Source organism: Lagopus muta, chromosome 5 (genome assembly GCF_023343835.1).
Source record: "Lagopus muta isolate bLagMut1 chromosome 5, bLagMut1 primary, whole genome shotgun sequence".
In the NCBI taxonomy this organism is placed as follows: Eukaryota; Metazoa; Chordata; class Aves; order Galliformes; family Phasianidae; genus Lagopus; species Lagopus muta.
In genome coordinates, this window is record NC_064437.1 from 25,249,401 (window position 1) to 25,273,046 (window position 23,646).

Genomic DNA, 23,646 nt, shown 5'->3' on the forward strand with positions numbered 1-23,646 from the left:
GGACAAATGGCTCGTACCTGGCCTGGGAAGCACAGCACTCAGTGCCCCAGTGCAGCTGGCTGGGACTTCATTGTTTTTTTCCGCCCTCTGCTGAGTCTGGGGGGTTTGCTGTAGCAGCCTCCAGCTGCTCTCACAGCAGGAAGACAGCTGCTGGGGTTTGCCCAGTCCCAGCATAACACTGGGATGTGTGACTTCACCTCGCTGTTATTCCACAGCAGTCCTGGTGAGCGACATCCATCTGATTAAAAATCCATGATCTCGAGTCAAGCTGGGCCTTACACTGCAGAACATCTGAAGAGAATGGGAGAACAGCACTGCAAAACAAGTAGTTACATCTGCCTTATTCAGCACTCCTGGCAACTCGGTGCAAGCACTCAGAGCAAAGCTTGCCATCAGGATTTTATCCTACAGCTGTATCTGCTGGATGGGGAAATGCTGAGCATCCATCCTTCTGTGGTTTGAATCAGTAAGTAAAAGGAAGATCTGGAGTAAAGGAGATCCCCCTTAATCTGTTTGTTCCTACAAAGTCCTGTCCCCAGCCTCCTAAAAATATTGACACTACAAAGGAGAAACAGCAAAGTACCACACATGGGATACGTGAAGAATGAACCTACTTTTTTCCCCCCATTTCTACATTTTAGAAATGTGCAGGGAAAGAACTTGAAAAGTGCTAGTTTTCAAAACCATTTTCTGGCTCAAAGTTTTCTTTGTGTATTCTTCTGCAAAACTGTGCTCATTATATAATCAGAAACACTTTAAAACCTTCCACCACCGCTAAGCCCAACCGCACCGCAGCAATACGGGAGTAGTACAACAATGCTGTCATAAAAACTCTCAAGATGAACTATTTCAGCCTTTCAAAACTTAAAAGCATCTGCAATGTTTACCAGTTATTGACCTGCTTGTATACAAAGAACTGTGTCCCGTTTGTGGCACATGTCCCATTCTGACATGTCACAGATAGAAATAGGAGATATGAAAAACTGTCACCACGCAATGCTGGGAGCTATGAAAACCCCAGGACTGCTCCCAACAACAATGAAATCCCAAACCAGTTCTAACAGAAATCAGCAATGCTGAATTCCAAGCTTTCAACTGAGAAAATGCAATTCAAGAAAAAGTAGGAGCTTCTGGTGGCTGAGCATGGCAATGCTGCTGATGCTCCAGGGCAGGTCAGAGACCAGCCCTGCATTTCCACAAGCACAGTGCTTTGGCCATTTCAGGGCACTCCTGTGCCCAAAGCCACGGGCCAGCACAGCTCATGCAGATGTCACAAATACACAGCAGCTCCCAGAGGTTTCCTTTGCTTCCAGATGCCCGACACTGAGAGCTGTGAGCATCCCCTCCTACCTCTGAAATGCTCACAACTGTTTTATTGTTACAAAAACAAGGTCTGAACCAGCTAGGTCAGTCCCTGTGCTCTGTGGGAACAGATCTTTGATAGCTGTTTATTTGCCCCTTCTCATAACAGGGCTTCAATAAGAGCTCAGGGAAGCCAACCACAAACGCATGCCAATTCTATATGCATTTGTTGCCAAATGAATACACACTCCTTGCTCTGTACAACAAATCCAGCCTAGTGGGACACAACCAAGACATCAGCCTGGATGCTTGGCACAAGCAGGGCTCTGGAACATGTTTTCTAAAGCTAAAAAAACAATACCCATTTTCTTCCCAAAGACCAGTTAAGCCTAGGTATGTTTTGTTTAGCATCGCTTTGGAACACTCTTCTTAAGCACAACCTTCCCTTACCAGCTCTTCCAACCAAGCTGCACATATGGCCCCACTCTTGAAAATACACTTCTGGAATAAATGCCACTGATAAATATCAGTGAAGGAATAACCATGAAACACCAGCAGTAAAACAATTCAAACATTCAACTCAGTACATGCTGGAATGAGGGGAGGGGGGCGGGCTGGGAGAGAGACTTAAACAATCCATCAGCACTGCTTTATTAAAATCTTTATTCACACAATGTTCCTTTATGCAGAACCCACCCCTTGGGGATACAAGTAGAAAGTTGTGATTGCACTCTGTTTTCTCATTAGCAACCTCCATTTGTGCAGCTGTTCCCAGGGGCAATCCTCTGACAGCTCCAACAGGGGTGTCTGTTTCAAGCATCTTGCTCCAGCTGCCACAGCAAATAAATTACCTTCTTAATAAATTATTATTTTTCAGTTGAAGTTTGTTTGGCAAGACACACTCCAGTTCACTAGCTGTTGGAAGAGGAGCCAGTCTCAGGGGCTCCTCCAGCCCAAGTGCTGACTTAGGAAGGAGGAGACAGAGCATCATCAGCCATCTGCTGTTTCTTTTTAATTAGTTCTTGGTTTCTGTGCTTCAAGCGCTCTGCCACCACTACCATCCACGGCACAACCGTTTGGTGACATCTGCAGCCAGGAATTACAGTGTGCAAAGTGAACAAGAATTAGAAGCGCCACAAACCCTCATCGCCTTAAGAACGTAGCACCTGCCCCACACGTGGCACTACTGCCAGAGATTCAAGCAGATCCTGGTTTGCACGTGGATGCTGCTGCTTATTTCCTTTGCAATGGTTACCATTGAGTTTAACATTTCTCAGGGATCCGCATTCAAACGAAACAATAATTGCTGCCAGAACACCATTCTCACAATGCCAAAACTGGATCTTCCTGATTTTGGGTAAGAGAGGAATTGATTCTTCCTCCCTGCTGCAGAACACCAAGCTCCAGCAGTGCTTACAGTGACCAGAAGCATCAATATGACACAAATACAAAAAGAGAAAAAGAAAGCACCTATCTCCTGCTTACTTCTAAATCACGATGCTTGATGTCATGCCCTTTGCTTACAACTAAACCAATACAGTGCTTTAAATCTTTGATATATATACTGATGGAAAACTTATCTCCAAGAGCGATCTGACTGCAAAAGCTTTGGTGTAGAAGCCCATGACATACAAAGCATAAAGCACTGAACATTAATTTCATTTCATAAAGACAGAGATGCTTTTTTTCAAATCTGTTGTTAAAGTCTGTTGTAAATGACTTAAGAGTGGTCAAATCAGAACTTCGAATTTCTGCAGATCCATCCCAAAACATTAAGTGCTCAAAAAAAAGGAAGAGTAAAAAATAAACACAATGTGCTTTACAGTCTCCCCTTTTGTGTAAATCATCTTGAACTTTTTGGGAAACAGCCTTATGTCCAAATGCCTTGGTGGATGCCTCTCCTGCTTCAGAATGAGAGCATTCCCCAGCTACCTGCTGCCCACAGTACCTCCAGCAATGTCACCCCAACTACTCACACCTGCCCACAGGGCACTGCAACGCAGGCAGTGACAGACAGGTCAGCCCTTGGCAGCTCCTGCCCCTGCTCACACCCAGCTACCAGCCCCTGGCTCTGTGCAAAGAGGACACACAAGGCACTGCCCACACTGCCTACATGCACAAAGGACCGTGGCTTGCAGTGCATGTGTTACGTTATCCTGTACAGCAAGAAATGGGCACCAGTTTAACACCAGCATCCAAAAACTGGCTGTGTGTCAGCCTTAACTAGCACCACTAAGAAGTAATTCTAGCTCCAAACCTGAGTCTGTGTCGCGGCCAAGTCTGAAAGATGTCTACAAAAACATAAAAGCCAATTTCAGGAAAACAGTTGCATTCTGCTTCTGAGATACTCTGCTCAGGCAGTACAAAGCTCAAACTAAATTCCTTTTAAAAATAAACTCTTTCACTAACACCTCTTTGATCAGGTATGGCAGCAGGTGCAAGCAACAGGAAGCAGCTCCTCATTTTATCTGCCTGTCACCCTGCTGCAGAGCTAGAAGGATGTTGACAGACAAATCAAGAAAAAGATCTTGAGCTGACATCTTGCTCCTCTAGCTCATAAATCCAATAATATGTAATCACTTTGGGAAGTGATCTGTTTCCTTACTTTTAAGTTCCATACTGTCTGAACTGAAAATTGATGTGAAGCTGGTAAATTTGGAAGTACAATGGAAGCCGTTTCCCTTCTGGAGGCAGATTGAGTCCTAGCACAAGTGTGACAAGTTTCAAGGGGCACAAGCTCATTTGCAGTACAGACTGACACACAGTGCTGAGGGATGACAGGACTAGCACAGAGGAGTGCTGCTCGTCCGCTCTGCAAAGCCAACTGGCACGGACGGTTCCTCACCTTACAGCAAAACCATCAGGAACAAGGACTCCAGGATGGCCGCCCCCTGTCAGCACAGCACAGCGTGGGTTGCAGGAAGCAGCTGGGCAAGGCAGAATTCTTACTGCAAGTAAGAAAGTAAGCTCACAGCTTCAGAGCTCAGCCACAAGACAGTCCAGGCAGAAGGTGGGCCTGAAAAACTGCTGGTGCTCCACAGAACAGCAGCACTGAGCCGTGCTTACAGCAGCAAGAAGCTCTCTCCATACGAGAGATTAGCTCAGGGTTCTCTCCACCCTTCAGGGCCCTTCCCATGGCTGTAGGTTACCGGGAAGTCCATCAATATATCTCTTTTTCAGCAGCACGGCACGTCCAGATTCTCCAAATTAAACAGGGCATGCAGTAAGCAGCACGACTTCACTAAATGGAATCTGCTTCCAAGGACAGACCCTGTCCTCCTCCTCCTCAGCTACAATATAATAAAGATTTGGTTGATATTGACATAAGAGTGGAGGGGTGTTTCCCTAACTCAGACCTTGCCAGGTTCCTTACAAATGGGAAACAGCGAAGGACACGTGGGAACATATTTTAACTCCTTAACTGTCAAGTGCTTATAACCACCCTGTCCTCCTCTAAGTCTTCAACCCTGTGCATAAATCTTTGATAGGACTTCAGCGATAAAACTGAAACGTTATCACAAAAGGCAACTCCCTTCCTCAGTTTTTATTGAGGGCAATTGAGCTGAGAGGTCACCGCTCCCACCCTAATGGCATTCCGAAGAGCCTCCCACCCCCTGAGGGGGGCAACTATTCACTCTAATCGTTATTTTGTTCACCAGTTCCTCATTATCTAAAGAAGCAGTAATATACCTAACCAGCTCACAGCTGATCATGTACAACCCTGAATCAAACAAAACTCGCAAGAGCGTACGTGGGGAAGAGAAGGGAGGAGGATCAGACTGTTCATCTCCATTTGTCCCCTCTAAAATCAGTCCACACATTAGTGTCTGTATTCCATACACTTGCACCAACACCGAGAGCCATTTTTATCCAGTGCAACGTCCACTGCCGGCAATGGACACACCACAATGGCCACGATGCCCTTACAGGTACTGAGCCATGCAAGGCTCAAACTTCCCACCTCTCACTGCTGTCAGCCCAAGGTAAAAGCCAGCATCACCTCTGTTTCTCTGGCTCGGAAGCTCTCCTGTTCATTTCAGTCCATCTTGGCCACAGCCTTTCAGAACCGATTGTGCTGTTTTTCTCTTTTTTTTTTTTTTGTTGTTTGTTTGTTTCTTATAAAGGGAGTTTCCTCTGTGTTCCACTGCAATTACAAATGAGACAGTGTCATCCTGTCTTCCACCAGCACAACATCTGGCCCAAACTGGTCTGTGCACTGTTTCACTGTAGCCAGAATGCTGAGAAGCCGCTGGTCCAGGGCATCCAGATGAGGGTCAGAAAGCACTGGTGAGATGGGGTCATGCGACATAGCAGTTTTTAAGGCAGACTTCAGTACTCCATTCTTCAGGTAATTGAGTCTATTCCAGGTAGAAACCCTGATGCTGCAGAAGAAAAACAAAACACATCATCATACCGCTGTCTGGGTACAGTGCCATCAGCAATAACAAAGGCCAGCCTCTTGAGGGAGCCTCTCACATCGTGATTTTATCTGCAAAAATGGTTTGGGAATAGCAGGGCCCAGATGCAACCACAGCACAGGCAATATATCTAGGTGTAACTCAAAACCTAGAGTGAAAAAGTGAGAATCTAATTGGGGCATAATTCTTATGCTATACAGAACACTTTCAGCTCTTAGCAGGGAAATCCTCCAGTCCTGAGGCCTTCTGGACAAAGTTCCAAACAAAGAAATCAATAATCTGGCTGTTCGTGCAAAAACAAAACTCACACCAACTCAGGAAGAACATCACTGATCAGCAACTAATCACAAAGGACACAAATCTGCCACTGAACTTCCGCAGAAAGTAAACACATCAGTGACCTTTCTGCTTTAATTGCCATTGACTTTTTTATGCTAGCCCTTTTAAATAGTTTGCTCCAGGGATCTCCAGAGATTCTCCCAGCACATTTTTGTTTTAGAATCACTGGTCTAAACTCTTTTGCTTTTGATGGACTCCAAGGAAACAGGCAATGCAGTAAGTGTTATAACAAACCAGCAGTTAAAACAACTCAGTATATGGCTTCTTATAGTGGCATTTGCCTGGTTTCAGAAGAAAGGATATCTGAAAAGCAGGCAATCAGTCTGTTAAACAAACTTCTCTTCTGGTTGTGTTTCCGAGTCTCTACATGAAAGATTCCGAAAGATTCTCATAAAACAGGAAACTAAAAATTCATTTAAAATTAGCACAGGAAAACTAAAGAATCTGAAAAGCATTTAGTTTAACTGTTCTTCCTATGGCTTCTGCAAAAATGTTTCGGAACGTAGGTATGCTGTAGCATGCACAGAGCCCTGCTTGGAGCAAGCAGGGGCGAGAGCTCAGGCTTTCTGCTGAGCTCCCAGGTCATGAGGGATTCAGGAGACAGAACCATCCACAAACAGCCTCAAAGAACTCTCAGCTAGAGGCTTATTTTGGCAGGTCTAAGGGGGTCAATGCTATCTTGAAGTAACAGCTGCAGGAAACAGATAGAACAGTACTTTTCTTCCTGGTACTTGCATCTATTGCTTGTTAATGAGAAGCAGCAGTGGCCTGGTGACAGGGGGGACAACAGGAATCAACTGCCCACAGGCATTAGAAAAAGTGAGCAAAAAACACAGTTTACAAGGCTGAAAACAAAAACCTGCAAAAATTGAAAGCCATTTTGCAAGCCACACCCTGAGCTGTGCTACAGTCTTGCTTAGAAAGAAATGAAGGCAGTTCAGCTGCCAGACACGCTGAGTTTCCGTCATGGAGAGCTGTAACTGTGGTGTGAACTCCCAGCCAGCAGGAGCTGGATGCAGACAGCTGCAGATGCAAAGTACCTGCTGTACTGAGTAAGGACAGATCTGAACCAACGACCTGGAGGTGAGACTGCTTCCTACACTGCCTGATTTACTGCCTTAATAAAGATGCATTTCTCAGCCTCCTGAGCGCTGACAACGCATCAAACAAACACAGTACTTCAAAACTGGAAAGCATTTACATGAGTATTTTCAGGTTGCCAGAAAGCTTCAAATGTAATTTTATTGCAAATCTAAGGACAGCAATTGCATAAGTAAAGTCAACAGCATCTCTGCACTTCACTTACATGCAGCACTGATAAAGGGGAGCTAGGATGCTTCTTTCATCCAGGGCAGGGTTGCCAAAGCTGAAAAGCAAAATAAAAGTAAACGAGTTGAACACAATGTTGCTCTCAACATCAACAGATTTGTAAAGAATTCAAAAATCAATACTAGGCAATTTCATGCTCCAATAGTTCAAATCATTTAAATGAGAGTATAAACAGGTCATGACCAATGACAGAAATAACCCTCAACAGTGTCAGCTAACATACCAGCTGCACGGAAGAAACACCAGTGTACATTGCTCTTCATCAGATCAAGGCACCTCAGGAAACCAACTGCAGAGGAGCTGAAGAACAGAGTTCATCTTGTAAAGTGGAGGAAAGGAGTAAGTAGCACTCCGGACACAGAGCGTGAGTTTTGCCTGTCTGACACAGCAGCCACACGTCAGTTTAGACTGCCAAGTTTAGACCTACAGTTCAGTGTAAATGGTGATGAAGCTTAACACTTCACCATCACACTTCCTAAGGGAGATCTGCCAAAAGAATTCAATAGTATTCTAATCTTCATCTAAGCTCCCCCCCTTTATTATTATTATTTTTTTTTAACTCCTTGTAACATTGAGCTGTCCCCTCAGTAAAGATAACTTACCATATGAGCGTGGCACTACTCTGCTCCAACAATGCTGTTGTTAGTGGCTTTAAAAAGCTGTTTCCCTACACTAATCTCGAAGAAAAGGAAAGAATTTTACCCAAGCTTACAAAAAACCAATTTACTTCTTGGCCTGTAAAGCCCCACCTGAAGTGTTTTGGTAACACGATGAGCACGCACCATAAAGAAAGGTCTGTTGTGACCCTCAACTATTATATTCACTTCCAGGGACTCACAAACTAGCATCCTCCCAGCCCACTGCCAGAGCAATACAGAAAGCCATTTTTTGCCAAATTCACCTTGAGCAATTTGAAAGCAGCAGTAATTTAGCAATCTCAAGGTAGAACACATCCTGCTGACATATTTGAAGGCGTGTTACTGAAAAGGCTAACATATAAAGACAAGATGCTCAACTCAGCCTCTTCATACACACGAGAAGCAAAGGAAGGGGGAAAGAAAGGAATCCATAATCTGGGAGTGAAATGGGGAGAGAGCAGACACACACTTAATAGTAAAGGTTGGCCTCAGGAAGGATTGACCTCATCAGTCAGATTGACCTCACCAGAAAGACTGGCCTCATCAGTTACTCCCCGTTATTGCTACACACTTCATTTTTGTCTTGGTAATGGTTAATGTTTTATATAAAAAATGATTTATGAAGTCCCTTAAATATTTACAAATGTGTGGCTCTGCAAAAATGATATTCCTAATAATGCTATCACACCTGAAAGCATGTTTTTCCTCCTCTATCATATTTTGCTCTCAGTATCAGCTCTATCTCCATTTTAAACTTCTATTGATAGCACAGACATATCCAGAAGGCATTGAATGCCACATCACCCAGTGATGTTATAAAGGGATCTCTTTATACCATGGCAGATCCTATAACCTAACATTACTTAAAAGAGTACAACTGAGAGGGGTTCTGTGGTAGGAAGAGCAAACAAGCCTTTAAAAGCTGCTTTTAATAAAGAAATTCTAGTGGGTTAATATTTGGGAGTTTCTGTAGTTTGACTAAGGCTTTACCCAGAACAGTCATACCAACGTAAGCAAAGCACAAAGTACCACAGTCTTTGAAAGTTCCTAATATTTGGTGAGTACTAAGAGAGCAAGCTTTGGGGTTTTAGGGAAAACAAAACCAAAAGCAATTACTAGTGGAAAAATAAGTGAGAGAAAGATAGAAAACGGAGAGAGCAGATCAACGTGTGCCCTCACACCTGCTGAGGCCTGGCCACGAGGATTTCCCTCACTCTCACCTTTTGGCATTATCCAGAAGGATGAGCATGCTGGCTCCTTCATCATCCTGAAAGCTCTCGTAGTGATGCCGGTCAGCGTTCCCGATTAAATAGTCAAATATTGCTGTGTCAATGATATCCAGCAGGCGGGGGCCTGAGTCGTAGGGTGAAGTTTTCTTCACAGCATCACAGTAGCTTTCATCGTACTCCCATCTGCAGGCCATCGAGAGAAATCAAACTAAACCTTTGAGAAAGATCCATCCTTGCACACCACAAGTATTTACAGCTCTCCCAGTATCCGACCATCAGTGTTTAGGGAAAAGTGGAGTGCAGCAAATCAAGACTCTAAAAGAAGAGCTAGACAAAGATGTTATCAGAAGAGTAAAACCTGTGCTAACGCTCTACTGCACAGAGCAAGCCATAGTTTTAATAAAAGGTTTCATGTCATCTTCCAACAGAAAAGGTCAGTTTGCTTACTCACTGCTTGCAAGCCAGCAGTGCCTGATGGCTGCCTGATGGCACGGATGGATGTCCATCGTGACTGGTCTGCTCTCATCTCATCCAGATTTCAAGCATCACGTCTATTTCTACTGCTATGATCTGCCTCCATCAGCCCTGCCTTCCAGCTACTTTTCCTGTCTAATGCAAATAACTTCTTCATGGTTACTAATGATCTCCACTGGCTTCAAGAGAAGGGCCCCATGTATGCTCATTCTCTTTCACTCACAGCTGCCTCTTCCCTCTTGGAATCTCTCACCCTCTCCACTGGCAAGATTCAAAGTTTCTCTTCTCTCTCCTTTTCCCATACACATCGCCTATGCACACACCTGTAGACTTAGAACATAAATATCACATCTCCATTCCCCAAATCTAGGTTTCTAAATTTTCCCCTTTCCTTCTTTACAGTTTTCAGAGCTATTCATCACCACCACCAAATCAGCCAGATCTCTGGCATATTTCCCTTCCATCTGTCAATCTAAATAACAAGTACATCTATAACATCTTCCATGTAAAGAATGAAACCATCCTTTGCAAAATAGCAGTTGGCAATGCCTTCAACCATCTGCGAACTGGAAACAAATGGAGGAAACAAAAGCTGGAGAAACTGACACGCTCAAAAATGTGCAGATTAATTAAAGCTGAGAGCACATCAGAATTTAACACCTAGAACTGTCACACACCCTAACCTCACCTTCTAAACATCTGGACTCTAAGCTCCCATACCTCATCTTACCCCCAGATACCCAAAGCAAAACAACAACAAATTATTTTCTTGGTGCTTTTGTTAGCACTTCTCTAGCTCCCTCTTTCTTTTGCATCCAGGTCAAACTCATATTCAGTTTACAGCACAAACCCACAAGGCAAAAGCCTCAAATGTGTTCTTCCTTGTACTTTGCATGCTTCCTTTATGCTACCTACTCTCCTTCCCTGAAGCGTTTCTCTTTCTCTTATTTTACTTCAGATTGGTACTTAAATCTCTTGGAAACAAAGTTGAGATATACTCTGTTCTCCTCATTTTTCATTGAATTCTCAAGACAGATCTTTCTCCAACATTTATTACTCTTTCTTAGTATCTAATTAGCCTAGGACTTTGAAGGTCAGAGATTTTATCTATTACATGTCCATTAGAAGTCACATAGACTAATGGCACTATATGAATTATGTTCAAGAGGCCAACTCAGGGCAGAGTATAAGCAGCGAGATCTGGAAGAAAACTCCTATGGTTATTTTTTTCATAGTTATCAGAAGCAGAAAAAAAAAGCAAGACATCTGGAATGTTTCATTCTCCTGATGCCCTCAAAGTGAAAAGCACAACACAGTAAGATGCAGAACAACAGAACTATGCAATCTGCATGAGTCAAGTTTAAACTTCAGCGTACATTAAGTGCCGCAGGGAAACCCCCACATAAGCAGGTAGTGTACGATAAAAACCAGTCCCTCAGTAAGGAACACATTTCCAAGAAATTCAATCAGTCAGTCACTGTAACTGACAGCACCCTAAACACTGTAGATTTTGAATGGTTGAAAAGGAGACCATGTCTGCTCCCCAGAAATCAAATGGTGCTCTTAATACCCTAAAATAATTCTCGAACCCATTGGATGAGACTCCTTCTGAGAGCAATCACAGCACTCAACCGGAATTTTAGAACACAGACTGAAAGTCTTCCCACTTGCCATGGGTACAGACTTGGTTTGGAGCTCAGTGAGCTTTTCCATCTGCTCTGGCCATGGCAAATACACGGAACTCCAATTTAAACACTAACATACTACATTTACTGTACAGGACTACTAGAGTCCATGTTTGTTCTCCTCTAAAAGCATTTTTATATACTGAGCGTCGGCCCCAAACACTGCTGGTATCAAAAGCAGGTTTAGTGGCCCAGGAGTTTTGGATCTTCAGAGCTTAGAGTGACTGTATGGTGGAGTTATGTAAAGGGCAAGAAAAAGGAAGAAGACAGCACTCGGTACCATGGGAAACAATGAAGGTTTCTTTCTTGCTCACTTTTAAATTAAATCTCATCCCAGACTTCTTGACTTCTACTGCTGTATAAAGAAAGGCACTGACAAAAATCCAGGTTTAGAGAAGACCTGCTCCTTAATTGGCCATTGTACTGCAAGGGCAATTCTAGAGTAAATCATCACGTATGAAGATTAACCTTATCGTGGTCTCATACCTGGCAAGTTTGCCCTCACGGTAAGTCCTACCCCATGGGTGCCGATGCTTCTGAAGAGGCCAGACATCTGGTAGCCAGAGAGTCACTGACCCCTCCATGATGTCCCCATCTGCACAAGCCGGCTCTGTTTCCCGACAATAGTAGCACTTTCCATAGAAGCAAGTGTTATTACCTTAAAAAAAAAAACAAAGATCATCAAAAAGCAGAACTTCATTTGAGGGACAACCAGCAGCATGTTGTTGCAGCAGAGCCTCCCCTGCAATAGCATTTCACTGCACTTGACCTCATGCTTCCTCTCTCTAAGAGGGAGAGGCTCAGAAGGGATTTAACAGACATCTATTCATCCAAAACAACATTAAGGACTTACACTCAAAGGCAAGAGTAATTGTATTTTCCCAGAGTAATTGTATTTTTATCAGACAGAGATAATACAACACTGTGCTATCACCAAGCTTTTATGACCCCTTCTCAATCCTTGGGAACTTGACTCTGCAACCTCAGCACTGTTTGTTTAATATTTTCTTCCTTGAAAAAGTTGACTGAAAAGGAAGAAGCAAAAAAAAAAAAAAAAAGACTAAGCAGAACTCAAATGGAGTTGGAGACCTGTGATACATCCCAGCTATGTGAGCCAAGTCAGCAGGGGAAACAAGCTGTTTTTCACAAGACCCAGGAACACAGTAGTGTCAGAAGTTTCTGAGTGTCTTCTGACAGGAGAAGAACAACAAAACCCTGCAGTCTCCAGCCCCTTAAGGGCTTTGAAGCCTGCAGGGTAAAGTAATCCAGTTGCCTGGATTAACACGTTTAGCTTAGCCTTTTCTGTTTCATCCTCCTAACCTACCTTGGCTTGAATCTTGCCAAATCAATTTCAGTTCCATTCTCAGAGGCCTTCTTCCAAAACTTTCTTCAACAACGGTATCACAAGAAGGGACACACTCACTCCCTGCCCTTTCTTTCTCCAGCTCTACATCCATCATCCTCCCCAAATACTGACACCTGTTTTTCACTTTCCCTCCTTATGCCACGGGTTCAAATCCCACATCACAATCCTTCAGTCACACAGACTCCTGTGGTCCCCTGTTCACTCAGATCTGGCTCTACACTCCTAGCGTCTCACCTGGACAACTAGAAGACATCAGACATTTACAACACTGAACTTGCAGCAGACCAGGTTTCTATTTACATGGAAAGCCCTGCAAGTCTCTCTTCCTATCTGTGGCTTACTTCAGGTCTACCAAGAGACAGAATTCTAAGAGATTTCAGCTGTAGCTCTAGAAAATCAGCAGAGTATTCATGAGCTAGCTCTGCTTTAAAACCTCAGAAATTTTGGCAAACGTGAGAGACGCTCCCCCTGATGCAATCTTCTCCCCAGCACCTCCATTTCTCTGCTTTATGCTCTGTAGAACAAGAAGTTCCAAGAAATCTAAGCAAAGGCAATGAAAATCCTTTGGAGACATACTTTTCAAGCCAGTTGTTTCTGCTAGAATATTGCCTAGTTACTTTGGCTGAAACGAGAAAAAGTAAATTCTGCCTGTGGCAGACACCCAGTCAGAGTGCAAAAGGTTTGGCAAGGCAAAATTATCGCCTGAAAGGTCAACCTTATAATTGAAAGCGTTCCGTCAACTCAGTAGGTGAGACTACCAGCAGTGCTTGTAATAGAAATTCATACAGACACATACATCAGCTGTAAAGAACAACCATCGCTTAATTCGGCCCATCGAGAACAAACCTGCAGCCATTAGGAATTTCATGAGGAGCCTGAGGGAGTTAAGGCTGCACTCTAAGTCCCCTCTTGATGCTTAATGACCACCTGGCAGGAGTTCACATTAATCATCTCTAGTGAGCACTATTACATTATCACAGCATATCACTGTAAGCAACATAAGGAAGTTCTGACACGGTTATGAATGCTTACCAGAGTCTGATGTGGCACAAACAACATTTAACACCAGCAATGCACCAGCTCTAGCGATGATCCCAAATAACCACTGTGTTCACATTAAATACAATTCCATTTTTTTCCTTTCAGGTCTCATCACAGACTTTTCTAACAGCTTCAGGGAAAATAAATGCATTTCTTACTCAAAAAATCCTCATCTGTAACAGCAGCATTAGGGAACACAGAAATTACAGATGAAAAACCACTTGGAGAAAATGAGGCTCTCCTCCCCCGCCAAACGGGGTTACACAAGCATGACGATCTCTTCTGGCACAGAATGAGGCTTACCAGCTTCCTGTATCACAGTTAACTGTTCTATAACTGTGTCAGAATCCCACAGTTCTTTTTTCCATTAAGCATTCTTCTTTACTGGGTTGGAGAATCCACGGAATCCACTTACCCACAGTCATGAAGGTACCCAGAAGCTGCTCTGTGGCAACTGGTTTGATCTCCGTTCGTAGATTCACAAACCTGCCAACCACCAGTGGAGCTCGTCGGAACCCCAGAATCCTGATTTGGGGGAAAAAGGGGAAAAAAGAAGAAAAAAAAAGCAAAACACAAGATGAGGAATGAGAATGAACAACATGGACAGCAGATTCAATTAAAAATAACCAAACTATGCACTGTCTGTCTCTGTGCTGTTGTGCGAAATCAAGATGATTTGAGACCAGGGAATAAAGCTGGAAGGCTGCAGCAACCTCCTTGCTGCTCCAAGGCAAAGAAAGGAAATTCCTTTTCCTGACGTGCCTGCATGTTAGACTCACTCCACAGGAGTGGAAGTTCTTTATTAGACCATTTGCAGCAGAGCAGCACAGGATGCATCATACTCCAAATCTCCAAAACTGGACTTTGTGCCAGAAACATCTTTTGGCTGTCTTGTGAAAAGGATCAAGCAACAACTATATGGTCTCTAGACTGGTCACATGCAAAAATCATCTGTTTGTGGGAATTGCTACCTAATAAAATGTCATGCTTAAGCCCAATTCAATCGTACTTGAAAGTACGCAGTCAAGGAATCTGGCCTTTGAACAAGGGACAATCAATGCAGCAACTGGGAGAGTCTCTCATTAACAGCTGTGGTTTTGTTTCATTTGTAGTGTGGGGTTTTTTGTTGGCTTTGTTTGTTACGGACAGCCAACCATTAAGTCCCCAAGTACAAAATCACTGTAAGAACAGGCACCTGTCTGAAAGCAGAAGACATGCATGAAAACAAACTTGCAGCAAATACAGATAAGCAAGTTTTTACAGACAGGCAAAATGTGGGCATCGCAAGTAAATAAATGCAGAACATAGACCTGGAAAACGTGTTGCTGTCACCTCAGGCTCACAGCTGAAAGCCCAGAACCCTGGGCTGCACAGCCCCTCCATCAGAGATTAACTCACAGTGCCACTCAGGTCCTTTTTGACACAATGGCATCTTGGGTCAAAATATGTAGCTGTCAGCACAACAACTGACGTACATGCTAGTTCTGAGGGCACGGGGCTTTTGCTGGGGATTCTTGAAGAATACAAGGACACAGGGGTACACGTCCAACAAGAGATTCCTCCAAATATGATGCGTAGTGGTTTCAGTGCTCAGCCTCCTTTTCAAACACCTCACAAAAATCTTTAATGACCGCAATCTGCACAGATCTTTGAAATGCAGCTTCACAAAAAACCCTTACCATTTTAACCCTAAAGCAACGTGGCACGTTGGCAGGTGAGAAACAGCTCACATCTGAGGTGTATTTTTCAAGGGACTGAAAAAGCCCTCAACACAGATGACAAAACCAGGTAGCCCAATATTTCCATACCTATCCAAGTGAAAGGCTGCCACTTCTGCATTGTGTCTGTCATAGCCAGCATACGGTTCTCCTTCCACTACATAATCCCTGGCATACCTGTAATTGAAGAAAGGAAGAATGATTCACGCAGGATTTCCAACAGTTCAGTTGCTCAGAGTAACAAGTGCAAGAACAGTGCTAAGTTAAACGCTCTCTGGGTCACTTTCAAAATGACTGCCTACGGGAGAAGGAAAATTATTAATGATTTTAAATAGAGTACAAACCACTGAAGTAGCAAATAAAGAGGAAAGATCAGTAATTTACAGTGGTCTCAAGAGCTTGGAAGCAGGGCCCATTCAAACTAATGAGTTTTAATTCAACCATATGCCAAGCCACACCTAAGAACAAAGAACACAGACCCAGCTACAGAACAGGGGCCCACTTATACCAGAGAACAGCATCTCTGCAAACGATTTTGGGGTTAGAATGGATTGTAGATGAACATGAAAACAAAACCTGATATTGTGGCAGGAATGTCAAATGCTATCTTCAGTAGTTAAAGGATCAGCAAGTGTGAGTCTGAGAATGCAGGACATAAAAAGGCCATTTGTTTTGGTGGAGAAAAGACAATTACCAACAAGAAATAGAAATCTGACATGCATCACAACAGCAGCCTTTTTTTTAAAAAGAGATGTCACTTAAATAGTCAAAGCTGAGAAACGTCAGGGATTCACGTCATCTGAATCAAGCCTAGATTTGCTAAAGAAGCATTCTTCAGATAAGCATAAAATAACAATTAATACTGAGCAAATGGATGAAACACAACACACTGTCCCATAAAGTAAGGTAAAATCAGGGTACATATTTTCTCATTTCCACCTACAAATCTAACTGTGTAAAATGGATGTTTTTTCAAATGACCTGGGGCCCAAACAGTAGCAGTAGAAGTGAAGCCACAGGGCTCTGATGTTTTAACTCTACACAGAGAAGATCTCTGGAGCCAGACGACATTTCATCAGCCTGAGTAAATGCTCTGGCTTCTCTGCAGGGCAGCTCAAGAATTAACCAGTGCTAGATGGCACGCAGGCTTTGGAAGGAGGATTTGAGAGATTCCTTCCGAATTTGACACTTGCTCCAAACAACTTCACCTAAACCACTGGCATGCAGTGGTAGCAACCATTAATCACTGCTCACTTTAGCTAGATTTTGAGTAATTGTGAAATGAGCCACCTTCAGAATGCTGGCTCAAAGCCAGGTCTTTTGCATACACTTACAGCAGACTCTGAAAGCATGATCACATTTTGGAAGCTGCAGAGCTAAAACCTATTGGCAAGACACAATCAACTTCCTTCTTCCATGCACGGTAGGCATCAAGTACTTCCCAGGGCAGAGGTAGCAAATCAAGAGAATCCATTCTTTTCCAGCCAGTAAGCACACTCAAAAAGCTTGTTTAACACAGTAACCTCCATACATGGTTTGGGCCAAAAGCTAGCTAAGCAGACTATCTTGCAATAACAATACAAGACTGCCTACAAGAGCAGCTATTCAGCAGCTGCAAACAGAAAACAAGGCCATCCATCTGTCCTCACCTGTGGCCATATTACCTAGCACTGCCTGGCACTCCTTGTAAACACTCCCAGAAGCACAAGTTCTTCTTGCAGAACAGTCACTGCACTTGCTTGCACAGGCATTCCATTATTGGGATGTAATTTAATGCTTGGTGATTCTCTTTATAGCACCCACTTATACAGAAAACACTACAGAAACGCCATGCCTTGTCACTGCCTTCACTGGTCACACTGCCTGCTGTGCCACCAGCACCCCTGTGTAAAAGGTTCACATGGTTAAACCCAGCACAGGTTAAACTCCAGAAGTGAAGGGCAGATGTTTTTCCTCATTCTCTAATCACTCATTAACACGACAAAAAATCTTTATGCTCCTCAATCCAATATCCTTTGGAGAGATACGTATTGCTCTGTGATGACACTTGAAATTTGCAATGCACTCATAAGACACACCTTCCTTACATTTTTACATCTTTTTCTTCTCGTTCCTTTCCCCGAAGGCAAGCGGTTCAAAAAGCTTTATAGATGGGCTCAAGATTTCATAAGCATTCCATCATGTCAAATTTCCCTTCGGGTCACAATAAACAGAGGCCACACCAAGGAAGTATCACTGCTTGCTCCTTGCTTCATTTGCTCCTCCAGTACTCAACACTGGCAGCCAAGAAACACAGGGCTTTTTGCTCTAACCTACGAGCCATTTTTACAGTCTTAACACAGCTGCACCAGACACCCAGATAGGCTTTTAAGACCACTGTGAACTTTCATTCCTTTCCTGTTCCTGAACTCCGTTCCCCCGTGGCACCTTAATGTGACTTTTACCAAGAAAACCCCTCCACACTGCCAGAACCAGCACTTCCAGAATAAGGAAGATGCTTTCAGCACCATCAGGTTTAATCAACATTCCTAAAGGCTGTTCCAAGCTGTACAGCCAGAGACAGCTGGCTCAGTAACCTCAGGTAACCAGGAGGCCAACAAGGCTCTCTACCCTCTCACTAGTAACAGAACGACCTTTCTCTTTGCCTGCAAACTTGTAATGTAGATAAATGCAACAACGTAAATAAGTAAGGCAGCTACTAACTCCGCCACTGAAGAGAATATTTACCTCTTAGGTTTGAAAACAACCTTCTGCCCTCCTTCAAGTATCAGCAAAGCTTTCAGCTGGGTCCCTTTGTATCCCACGTCAGCTTTGACGATTTTCTTTGTGGACATGGCATGCATTACAGCCCCCAGCTCGGGCGTCTCCTCGGGGTACACCTCGCGGGGCACGACCCACTGGGCCGCGATCTCCCACGGGGACTGCAAGGTGTGCTCGAGCCGGGGGTCCAGCTCCACACGCAGGCTGGCCATCATGCGGTGGAAGGCGCGCTGGTCCTCCCGGTTGGCAGCTGAGGTGTCCAGGTTGTCAATGAGGAAAACTTTTGTGAAAATGAAGATGACGAGGAGGATGGCCAACAGCACAACTCGCTGCTTTAGCTTCATGGTGCCCTCGGGCCCTTCTCCGCTCGCCCCCCCTTCTGAGTGTTACAGGAAGTCTATTGGAGATCAGGTGAGCAGCGAGCTGTTAGTTACTAAATTTCATTCGTAACTTGCATTGTAAAAGACAGATTGCCACTGAAGCATCTCCTGGAACTCCTGAAAGTAAACAGAACACAAACTTAAAAGATTGCCTTCCCACATGCTAAAAGTCAATCCATTCTTGGCACATAAGCCTGGATCACCTACACTTGTATCCTAAAGCCCAAGCATTTCTGTTATGTTTTACTGCCTCCCTGTAGCCTGTATGCACACAGAAGGGGAACTTGCCTCATTCCATCTCTATGGAGCCAAAATCACAACGGCGTGCTGCTAGCTGCAACTACAACAGCAGAGACTTTTACTGAAACTGTAGTTTCAGCTGATGGCTCCAATTTCACAAACACCCTTCCATCAGTAGAACACATGACTTCCAGTTTCCTAGAGATATGACTGTCAAGAGAGATGTGCCAGGTTGGCCCTCTGACATCTAACAATCAGTTATAGCAGCTTCACTGCCTCATTTCTTGAAGGTGTTAAGACTTAAGTACACAAAACAGACTTAATTTATTGCCTTTGATTTGTAACCACTACAATTTACTCATCTTTCCTCCATTCTTAAAGTGACAACTTCACTTTCTTGTGGTTAACTATCTATCTTATGCAGTCAACCATAACACCAGTAACCACAAAAAAAAAGCAAAATATCTGTAATCTCAACAATTGAGATTCAGTTCAACAATTCAATTAACAAGAAGAAAAACAGGAAACACTAGTGTTGCCTTATCCCAGAAAACTTACCCAGAGCACAGTTCTACTGGTGCTGCAAGAGGTGCCTCCCCTCTCACCAAACCTGTAACCTGTGGTGGTGCACAGCCATTGTGCCCTGCCTGCACAGCTCACCAGGGCTGCAATGGCTCTGCAGCCAGCAGGCAGCCCAAGGATCCAGGCTGCTCATCCACCCTGACACGAGCTGCCTTTGTCAGTGCTGAGCCAACTCAACAAGCTGGAGAGAAAAGGGAGGAGGCACAGTGGCTCCAGTAATGGGAGATGACACAGCACAGCCCATCTGTGTCTCTGTGAGACGGCACGCCAACACTGCCATTGGAGAGGGGTCCTATGCTCACATCCTTTCCACCTTTATGTAAGACCTGCTGAGTGTTAAAGCTTGGCCGCTTCCCCCACACGTGGTTCCCAAGAGTTGCACAACCATCTGAGGAGGGAATGCTGCAAGAGCAAGCATTTCTCCTGGCAGCAGCGCCGAGGATACCTGAATGTGTAGGTGAGACTACAGCCCACACCAGCACGACAAAGGATAAGTGGCTGAACCTTCTGGAAGCAGCCCACCAGCAGGTACACGGACATTCCACAGCCACCCAGCAGGCCGTCCTACTTTCAGAACAGCATTTTCCATCAGTGCCACTTTGCCACCAGTGTCCTGCTCCAGGTGACAGCTCAGTTCAGCTGAGCCTTTCCCAAGCCACCCATTTTGCCTCTTAAACACTTCCTACAAAACCTATCCACAAAATCTCCTAATGACGACGAGTTAAAAGTGAAACGTGGACATGGAGCTGAAAAGCCACAGCAACATAAAAACCCCATGGAGAGTAGAGAACAGGGAGAAAGAAGCCTATCAAGCTTCAGGGATGCTTTAAACCAGCACTGTGGTCATGTACTAACCACATGATGTTAACTTTAATCTACTGGAAAATAAGTGCTTGTACAAATAGTGAAAGACAACAAGCCAGACGTTTATATGGTAATTAAAACAAATCATCGCTTTTCTCTGTCCTGTGGAGGCAGCCTGCATTTCTGCAAACAGCATGTCCATTTGCATACTGCATGCTGCCAGCATGATAACAAGAAGCACAGGCAAGGAAGACATAGCTGACCCCAGCGCCCTGACTCTGACAAAAACAAGAAAGAAAGTACTTCAGAGAGCCCTAAATAAAAATATTATTCTTAAACCTAAAGAAAGCAAAGCAGATCAGGCTACGTCTGAGTCCCCAGTCACAATTTCATAACTCCATTTCTTTAAAACGAGTAATTCTAGATCATTTTGAACACTGCTGTTAGCAGTACCTTCTTCCAGTCATTTCACAAATCCATTACTTTGTAAGAAGCTGCACAGGAGAACATCCATTCCTTTCACAATGGTCACTCCTTACTGTGAGATACGTATCCATCCACACATATATTTTAGGAAAGCCCCACAGTGCGGCGTTGGCCAAGTAAAGCACTGGATAGAAGCCGTTAAGCCATAACCATTCCTAGCTCTGACACTCAAGCTGGGCACTCCATTTCCTAGACCAATTTTCAGGCATTTCTCTAGGGGTGTTTTGGGCTGGGGAGAGGGGGGAGAACACAACTATTGCCACCACTTTAATTAAAGGTCATTTACTTTGCTCATCCGTTGTGACAGCTCAAACTAATTCTGGCTGAAAGCCTCCAACCATGTAGATAGAAGCTAGCAAAAGAAATTAAACATTTGCTACAAGATGTTTCAGTAATTCCCTTAGCTGAAAAAGCAAAGCTTCCTCCCCATGCGATAGGACTCCTCCTCATGCTCTGATGGCGCCCTGACCGTGGCTCTGCTCTCTGCAGCTCCAAGCAGGTGAGCCCACTGACTCCTTATGGCATCTGCCAGAAAGAGACATCAGCTGCTTTTCTCCCAGAATCAACCAAGCACCCCTGAGGTTGCTATGAGATCGATTTTGCACGCTAGCTGCAGAGCCTGCACATTACTCGCTAGTGCCAACGCGATGCTCATTGCTGTACGAAGTGAGCCAACTAAAATCAATCTTTTCATGAACAAGTTTGCCATGGAGAGCAAGAGCTTCATCTTTATTGTCTTAAATTCGAGATAGTAACAGTGACAGCACTGGGGTACTGTAAGAAAATATTTATCTCGTTTGGAAAGAAATTAATTTCTCCCAAAAGGACAACTAATTTATTTCAAATGAAAAGTACAAGCCCTCGTCACAATGGTTTGAAAAAGAGCTTGGGACATGTGAAACTGGTCCAGGAACAAGGACAGAGATGGGAAGGGTGGCCACAGAAACAAGGGAAATCGTGGCTACAGTGTCATTTTTTCAAAGGGGGAAATAAAGGAGAGAGAACTCCATGGAACAATGAGCAAAAGGATCAATGAGAAAGTAAGGGACTGAAGTAAGCTTCGAGGAGACCCAACAAGGAAGTGGTTTCAGAAGCAAATGGGGAAGACAAGGCAAGGATCCCCACACTGGGCAAAAAGAAGCAAAGGGACAAAGAAGCCACTTAGCTGTACATCACAGGAGCATGAGAAGTCTGAAATGATACCACACACCCTTAATATCAAAAGGCATCAGAGCAGGGAAAGGCAAACAATGTTTAAGCCTCCAACCAGAGCTAACACAACACAACAACAGAGTAACCCAGAACAACGCACCTTCCTCCCACTGCAGGGCAGCCAACACTCACCTCTCTCTAAGCTCAAGTGACTCTAAAGCTGCTGTGTTCTTTGTTTTTTTTTTTCCTCCACTCTCTCCAGCTAGCACTATTGGACAGAAGACATAACCCAAGGAATCTGTTGCTTTATCACCTAAACTCCATCTCCATCACACAGTACAGAAAAAAATCTACTTCCCTCTCCATTGCTTTCCCATACTTGTGATCAAGCACAAAAACCGAAACAAACAACCATGCCGGCTTTTCAATACCACAGTTAACTGGCAGGTCTACACCAAAAATACTTTCAGATTTTCATCATTTCACCAGGTGATTTCCTGATCAATTCTGCCTCTCATTACAGCCAGGTCTGTATTCTCAGCAACTAATGAATCTTCCAAGTCAATATCTAAAGGACAGCGTCTGCTAATTGCCACAGTTAGGTTATTACGGTTAGGTTACAGTTGGACTTGACAATCTTTAAGGCCTTTTCCAGCCGAGCAGTTCAATGACAGCGGGCTCACCATGCACACAAACACCTGAACTGAAGCATGCTACAGGCTACAAACGGCAGCAAGCACACAGGTACAGCCAGCAGCCTCCAAAGCCAGCACAGCACAGCCAGCTGGGCAGCCACCTCTGAGGCATCTCTGTGCAACGTGCTCCAAACGATGGAGAAGGTCCGAGCAGCGCAGAAGTTTGCTCTGTTTGCAGCAGGACACAAAACACCATGGTTTGAGCAGACAACAACCTGAAACAAACACGGTTATGCATGCTCTAATTCCTGTTCAAACACACGTTTTCTTTCCCTACACCTTTTGGAACCTCCTACAAAAAGGCCCGCAGACCTCCGCTTAGATTTTTCACCTCATTCTGTCACTTCCACTCTCTGCACGCTGTGCCGTGCACTAGTAGGTAATCCAGCACACAAAGCTCCACCTGCCTCTCTTTTTCTGTAAAAACTCCCACTTATCCGCAGCTTAACCTCACTGACAGCCTATACGCGAACTTTTCTTTACACAAGGAAAACTAAACCTCCAGCTCCCAAGGAGCGAGAACGCAGTGCGGTCAGAAGGGCTGCGACGTGAGGTTGCCCTCTGAAGGCGGTGAGCGCCCGCATGGCAGCTCGAGGCCGCGCAGGTGCTGCTCCTTCAGCCGCGGCGCGCGCCGCTGCCCAACGGCCCTAACGGCTCCGCCTTCCCGCCACACGCTCACACACACACACGCACCCTGAGGGCTCCCAGGCCAGAGGCGCTCCGCCGAGCCCCGCAGCGCCCCGGGCAGGGGCGTGTCCGCCCTCAGGTGCCGCTACTCCACCTGAGCCACGCAGGCAGACGCGGAGCGGATCGACCTTCCTCCCGCTGCCCGCTGCTGCCCGCCACCACCCGTCCCCGCTCTCACCGTGCCCCGCTCCATAGCCCAGCCGGCGCCGCCGCCAGCTCCCCAACATGGTGCCGCCCGCCGCCCCGGGCCCGCCCCGATCGCCGCCCAATGAGAAGCCTCCGTCGCCTCGCCGACGGGACGCGGCGCGCACGCCCATTGGT

General features: G+C 44.8%; 1 protein-coding gene across 2 annotated transcripts; it reads right to left on the reverse strand.

The window, feature by feature from the left end:
• Window positions 1-5,380: 5,380 nt before the first annotated feature.
• FAM20B (FAM20B glycosaminoglycan xylosylkinase) lies at window positions 5,381-23,588 on the reverse strand. 2 transcript variants are annotated; one of them, XM_048943825.1, is made up of 8 exons: window positions 23,504-23,588; window positions 18,267-18,796; window positions 15,630-15,716; window positions 14,237-14,346; window positions 11,901-12,072; window positions 9,247-9,438; window positions 7,366-7,425; window positions 5,381-5,684 (listed from the first exon to the last, which is right to left on the reverse strand). In XM_048943825.1, exons 2-8 carry the CDS (start codon window positions 18,641-18,643, stop codon window positions 5,453-5,455), a joined length of 1,230 nt encoding a protein of 409 aa, XP_048799782.1. In that variant the 5' UTR covers window positions 18,644-18,796; window positions 23,504-23,588; the 3' UTR covers window positions 5,381-5,452. The 2 variants fall into 2 exon arrangements, with proteins under 2 accessions (XP_048799782.1, XP_048799783.1); XM_048943826.1 differs by lacking the exon at window positions 23,504-23,588 and adding an exon at window positions 22,740-22,853.
• Between the last annotated feature and the right edge of the window lie 58 nt (window positions 23,589-23,646).